The sequence below is a fragment of the Melospiza melodia genome, chromosome 13, assembly GCF_035770615.1.
Source record: "Melospiza melodia melodia isolate bMelMel2 chromosome 13, bMelMel2.pri, whole genome shotgun sequence".
Lineage (NCBI taxonomy): Eukaryota > Metazoa > Chordata > Aves > Passeriformes > Passerellidae > Melospiza > Melospiza melodia.
The window spans coordinates 4,954,090-4,960,404 of NC_086206.1; the positions used below are offsets into that span (position 1 = coordinate 4,954,090).

The following is a 6,315-nucleotide window of genomic DNA, read 5'->3' on the forward strand; positions in this document are numbered from 1 at the left end:
GGGGTTTTTCTTCCCTATTGTTTCTTTCATTTTCAATGTCTAATTTCATTTATCAGCAAACCTAAAGTTTATTTGTAAAAGCAAATATCTTTTCCCATTCATCAATCAGTGGAATCCTTCCCTTTGTTTCTTTTATCTCCCAGTGCTGGTTTTATCTACCAGCAGACCCACAGGTAGTTTGTAAAGACAAATCTGCCATTCCTGTCAAAATCAGTTACCATGATAGCACAATCTGCCCAGTGTGTGATCACAGCTAGAATCCCCATTGCTTGGCACAGCTGGCACGTGTGCAGTTAGTTGGGAGCCAGATGCTGCAAAAAGGGGTGCTGCTGGGGATGCTCCTCTTGTTCAACTCAGCAGCAAAGTGGCACAAGTTAGAGCAGTGATTTTCACTTTAGAATACCTTTGCCTTTGGGAGTGCACCTCACAGAGGCTGCTCTTCTGGAGTGTGAAATGCCATGATGGATGGGAAAGCATCCAGAAGGCAGAGGAAGAGCATCAGGCCGAGCCCTGCAGGGTTCCCTTGCATCTGGCAAGGAGCAAGGGCTGAAAGGCTCCTGCCACCCTCCCCTGTGCCACCTGAGCTCCTTGCATGCCCCAGCAGCTTCCTGGTGCCTCTGGCTGCAGATCCAGCTAAGACCCAGCCATGTCCAGAGATAAAATCCTGAAGCAGCTCCACAGGTGCTGAGTTGCTTTGTCCCTGTGAGTTCTGCAGTTCCAGTCTGTAAACCTGCAGGTTTCTAGCCAAAGCTGCTCATGTCATATTAGACCTGCTTATATTTCATACTGCACTGACAATATGTAGATACTGTATTGGCAATAAGTTCAGTCATAATGACCCACATGATCAGTGCCATACATCTCACAGCTGACCAAGAGTGTTCTCTCTGAGCCTGCCACAATCCCCAGGGTTATCTGGGCCCAAGTACCCCAAGGTAACGTGGCTGCTCTCAGACTGTCATCCATGACCATCCTAAGGGTGTCACTGCCTTCATGACAGGGGTTTAGAGCATTAGCTCTCCAATTCCAGGGGCAAGGGACACGTGGGACTTCAAGTAGTGGTTAAGGGTGGCTATAAAAGCTCCAGGTGCTTCCCAGAGGTGGAAAGGATCCAGTTCTCTGTCCCGAAAAGCTTCACTGGGAGAAGAGGAAGACAGTGCAGGATCTCATGGAGTTTGCACCATGCCTGGGCAGGGCTCAGCCTTCACAGATTTCTTCCCATAGGAGATTCCTTTCTCTGCTTTATTGGTAAACAAGATGTGCCAATGCCAATCCTCGAGGTTCTTATGGCTCTGTAGGTTCTTCAAAGAGCTTCCCAGTTTCCCTTGGTCTTCTCAAGGTTTGTCTTCTGAAGAATATTTGGATGATTCCGTTTCTTTATCCTCAGCTGAAATCTCAAGGTTGGCAGTATCACTGGAGAAGAAACCACATCATTCCCATCATACAGGTGCAGAAATTGCCTTTAAAAAAAAAAGGCAATTTTTTCCCCTTAACCTCTGTATTCCAGAACAGGAGAGAAATGTTTTGTAGAATCATACACCAATAAAAAATGAGGGCTATCATGAATAAGGCCATTTGGAGATCACAAAGTTCACCAGTTCAGTTGCCCTTCTTGTCATTTACACAGCTAATGAAGAAGGTTTGTTGGTTCTTGGCCCTTCACTGACTCTGAATATTCTGCTTACTTTCTAGATATAAACACTTGAATACAAATATTTCTCTCAGTCACAAAAGAGAACACAGCACAAGCTCTCCAAATGCAGCAAGTGGCCCAGAAATCTGGCAATGTGATTGTGGCAGTGCCTATCTGAGAGCTCCAAGTATGGAGGATGGGCTGGCCACAAGCAAAGGCAGCTTTGGGAGGGAGCACAGCTGCCACTCCTCCAATTTCCCAAGTGGGAATAACCCTCCCACCTGTTCCACCAGACCCAGTGTGCTGCTGGGGGAGCCCCTCAGCTGAAGGGCCCTGGGGAGATGTTGGACACTAGCCTGTTGTTCAGGTGTGACAATCAGTGACCCATCAGTGACTCCATCAGTGACTCCATCATCACAGATGGTCACAGATGATTCATCCTTTTCCTTTTCTTCTTCCTCTGGGTTTTTTCCTTCCTCTTGCAGTATCTCCTCTTCTGAAGGAAAGAATTATCCATAAATAGAAGACAAGGCACATTGCCAATCCCACTGAAGCTGAGAAGTCCCACTTCCCCAACAGTGGCCTGTCCCAGAAACAATGGATGCTGCTGCTCCTCTCTGAATCCTCATGTTCATTCTCACTCACAGGGGATCATCTCATCCCCTGCAATGCCACGCACATCCAACCCTGCCCAAAAGCCCTGCCAGCCTCTCTCACAGCTTTCCCAAGCTTTTCTGCCTGGCCATCATCTTTCCAGGACTACAACAATGTGCTGGCAAGATCCTGGGAAAAGGATCCTGGGAAAAAGCCTAACTGGACTCAACTGCTCAAAACTCAGGAAGCAGCCAGAGAGGCCAAAGTGTTGGTCTTGCAGCCCTGCAGCTTCCAGGCTTGTGGAGATGGGTGTGAGCTGCCTGATGTGTGATGGCAGGGGAAACCAGGGGATCTTCCTGGGAGCCAACACAGTGCTCACCTTTCAGCTTCCTGGGCCGGTACTTGGTAACCCCAGGGAAGGTCCCCTTTCCCTTCAGGGTGATTTCTGCCGGTTCCAGATGAGCCACTTTGACCTGGAAAGTCTTGTGGAAGGCTCCCAGCTGTCCTGGCAGATAATAGACCTTCAACACTTGCTTCTGGCCAGGTGCAAGGGAACCCTGCAGGGACAGGAGAAGAGGAAGGGACTGCATCAGGGCTTTGCTGTGGGATGGCTCAGGGGACAGACAGGCTGAGGGAACAGGTTCTCATGCAGAAGAAACCATCAGACCACATCACTTTCTACCTTCCTTGTGCTCAAAACCCTGGGGTGCAGTGTGTGCTCCTGAGCTCTCGTGGGCTGCAGTCTCAGCACAGCTTGGGATTTCCCCCCACTTTTTTCCCTCTTTCCCCCCTTTTTTCCCTCTTTTGCCCCCCTTTTTTTCCTTTAATTCTCTCCTGGGCTGCCTGACACAGGGCCAGGGGCAATGACTTGTGCTACTCACTGTGGTGGGCACGACCACGGGCACTCCAGGCAGAGGCTTTGCTGCAGTGCCAGTGCTGCAGTTTGGCACCACGAAGGTGAATTCCATGACCCCGGTGTTGCGCAGGGTCACCTCTGCTTTGAGGACTTTGTTAAACCTCTGCAGAGAGGACAGAGCAGGGAGAAGTTACAGACACAGGCCTGATGCTGGCAACCTCCTGCCTCTTTCATGGCACTGAAAGCACACAGCCACAGTGCAACCACACAGCTACAGAGAGGTGGTAAAACCTTGGAAAGGCCAGAAAGAAATGAACCAGGGGACCAGGTCCTCTGCACTCTGAGGGGCCACCAACAGCCAGGAGAAACAGAGGAGGTGGCACTGAGATGTGTGAGATGAAGCCAAAAGCTTATGGAGTTAAAGAATGGAAGTTGTTTGTTCTGCATGTTGCTGTTTGTGGTTTGGATTTGTTCAGGTTGGTTTGTTGGGTGTTGCTGTGAGCTGGCAGAGGGACGGGGTTGACAACCTGACCTGACCAAAAGGAAAGAGGATGAGAGGGGAAGGGACAGAAAAGTTGGTGGTCAGAGAGAATGGAAGTTCCTGAGTGCCCCTCCGAGGGGAAAGGGGCCAGGGACTGTCTCAAAGGGGATACAAAGATTGCCCTTTTGTTGGAGATGTGTTTGCTCCTCTCCAGGGGCAAGGAGACACACACCCAGCTCGGCTGAATTATTACTAATGAACAGTTTTGTTTTGCTTTGACAACTTTGTCCCCATTGAATTGTATCTAAAAGTCAGTGCATTTCTGAGAGGCATTCCAGGAGAAAAGGCACCTGCATGCAAATATTGGCAAGAAACAGACAGGTGACAAGAGAGACACACAGGACAACACAGGCAGTGCCAGCAGCTGGAAGTATCTGTGGACATTAAAGTGTAAAGAAGTAAAGTGGGGATTATTGTGGGACATTGTTTTCAGGTACTGAAGTGACTGAAAGCCCAAGTTCCTCCCTGGATGATTTTGTGGATCAAGCCAGAGCATTTGACAAGAGCATCTCCTTGGAGCTCAAGCTTTAGGAGCAGATCAGTGGAGGGATATCCCAGGGACAGGTCCCTGTGGACATCTTCCCTGGGAGCCTTGTGCTCCCCAGGCGGCAGGGTCAGGTGCCTTGGAGAGGACAGTGTCCTGTCCCTCAGCCAGGGGAAGGGAGGGAGGGGTGGGGATGGCCATTCCAAACCAGCTGGGATGCTGGCCTGTCTCTCACAGGTTGTGTTCCAAGCCCCAGAGCCGGCAGAGGGGCTGAGAGGGGGAGAGAGCCTGGGACGGGGGTGGCCACGATGGCAGCCAAGGAGCTGTGGCAGGAGCAGCCTGTGGTACCTGCAGCCCCCAGTCGATCTCCTGCAGGTCCAGCTGGTAGCTGGGGCACGAGGCCTCCCCGGTCAGCACCACCTCGTAGCTGGGGCCTCCCTGCACGTGGCACAGCGCCCGCACACGCGCCACCACGTTGGCGTGCCCAAAGAAGGTGAAGGTGACCTGCTCGCTCTCTCCCGGCTGCAGCTCACCCCACAGCGGCCGCACGTCAAAAACCTGCAGGGAGGGGAGGAGAGATGGAGATGGTGAGAGTGGAAACGGATGCAGAAGAGCAGCTGTGTCCTGAAATAAAGCAGAGTCACAGCTGGAGGGGCCTATTCCCCAAACACAGCCAGAATCACCCTGATCTCACCCTGTGTCCGTGCCACTGACCAGTGGAGGGACCATGAGGAAAATCTTCTCCCATAATCACTTATCCATGAGTATAAACTACATTAGAGTCAACTGGAATGTCTCCTGGCAGCAAGAAATTCTCTCTGCTGCAGAACTTGTCTTTGGAAACACTTCTCACTGTCTTCAGAAAACCAGGAGACTTGGAGGTGGGAGCCCTTGGAGCTGGGGGAAGGCTCATGTGACTTCTGAGGCCTTTCTCCCTCTCTCTGACTTACGTGCTGTTCTCTCAAGCTGCTACAGCCAAAGTTCCTACAAAAATGTGCTGAAAACCACCTGATGAGGTAAATGGGAGCAATGCCCTCCACAGGGGCTGCACAGGGAGCATCCTGGGGCAGCCCTACAAAACATCCCACATGGCCTCTCCAGTGAGCACTGGCTTCAGCAGAGCTTTGTGATGGACTGGGAGGGATGTGAGGCCCCTCTGTGAGCAGTGCTGAGGGCCACCAGTGGCACCGGGGCTACAGAACCACCTCCCACACTGGAAACATGGACGTGAGACAAATTCCCACTTACCTCCTGCATTCCCACCTTGGGGTGCTCCATCTCTGAGAACCAGCTCAGTCCCCTCACCCTCAGCGGCCTCTGAGACGCCCCAGGAGTGGATGACAGCCCCTGGAAAAAGCACCACGGGCTGCAGTGAGCTGGCTGCTCTGAGCAAGATCACGCTGCTGCTGCAGGCTCCAGCACCTCCCACACCAGGAGCAGCTGGAAAGGGGCCTGGGCACAAACCAAGGGTGACAATGTCCAGGCCATCAGTCGAGGGTGGGTCCAAGCCCAGCCACAGATCAGACCTGGGCTCCATCTGCACCTCCTACATCAAACCTGCCTGAGGGAACTGGGTGCCCCCAGCACTCAGGCAGGGAGGGTTGGAACTACATAATCTCTGAAAGCCCCTTCCAAGCCAAGCCATTCCAGGATTGCAGGATGGCCACCTGAATTTCCCTGGTTTACTTGTGCATACATGGCAACAATCAGGAAATAAAGATGATTTTGTGCTTCTATTTGAAAACATTCAGCCACACTGTTCATATAGGGCTTTGTTTCTCCTGATTCAGAAAAACTGTGCAGTGTAGAAACAACTGGTATTTGTGTGTGAGCAGGTACAACCCTTCTCCATAAACTTAATGCCAACACTGGGCTTTTGAGAAGCTCTCTGCTTCCTTACATCTTTTTTTTTTTTTTAACTGCATAATAATAAGTGACTTTTTATTGCTCCATAATAAGTGACTTTGCAAAGTCTTGCTCTGGAGCTGTCACTGCAATACTAGTTTTTGGGAGAAGGCAGAGATGTGAGTGCTCTAGCTGGGTTGGGAAGGGGCTACGTGGAGATCAGGACTCTTCATGGACTGACATGGGAAGCTGGAGGCCTTCTTATCATGATGCAGATAAAGACCTCATTTTACATTGTAAAGAAAATATGCCAAAAAATCCCAAATTCAGCATAGGTGTGTAGGATCTGAGTGAGCTTCTCT

At 51.0% G+C, this 6,315-nt stretch overlaps 1 protein-coding gene across 1 annotated transcript; it reads right to left on the bottom strand.

Moving 5' to 3' along the window:
* Positions 1–874: 874 nt before the first annotated feature.
* On the bottom strand, positions 875–4,856 carry LOC134424497 (hydrocephalus-inducing protein homolog). Its single transcript, XM_063168314.1, has 6 exons — positions 4,803–4,856; positions 4,457–4,666; positions 3,109–3,246; positions 2,607–2,784; positions 1,990–2,129; positions 875–1,413 (listed from the first exon to the last, which is right to left on the bottom strand). Exons 1-6 carry the CDS (start codon positions 4,854–4,856, stop codon positions 1,411–1,413), a joined length of 723 nt encoding a protein of 240 aa, XP_063024384.1. The 3' UTR covers positions 875–1,410.
* Positions 4,857–6,315: the final 1,459 nt, after the last annotated feature.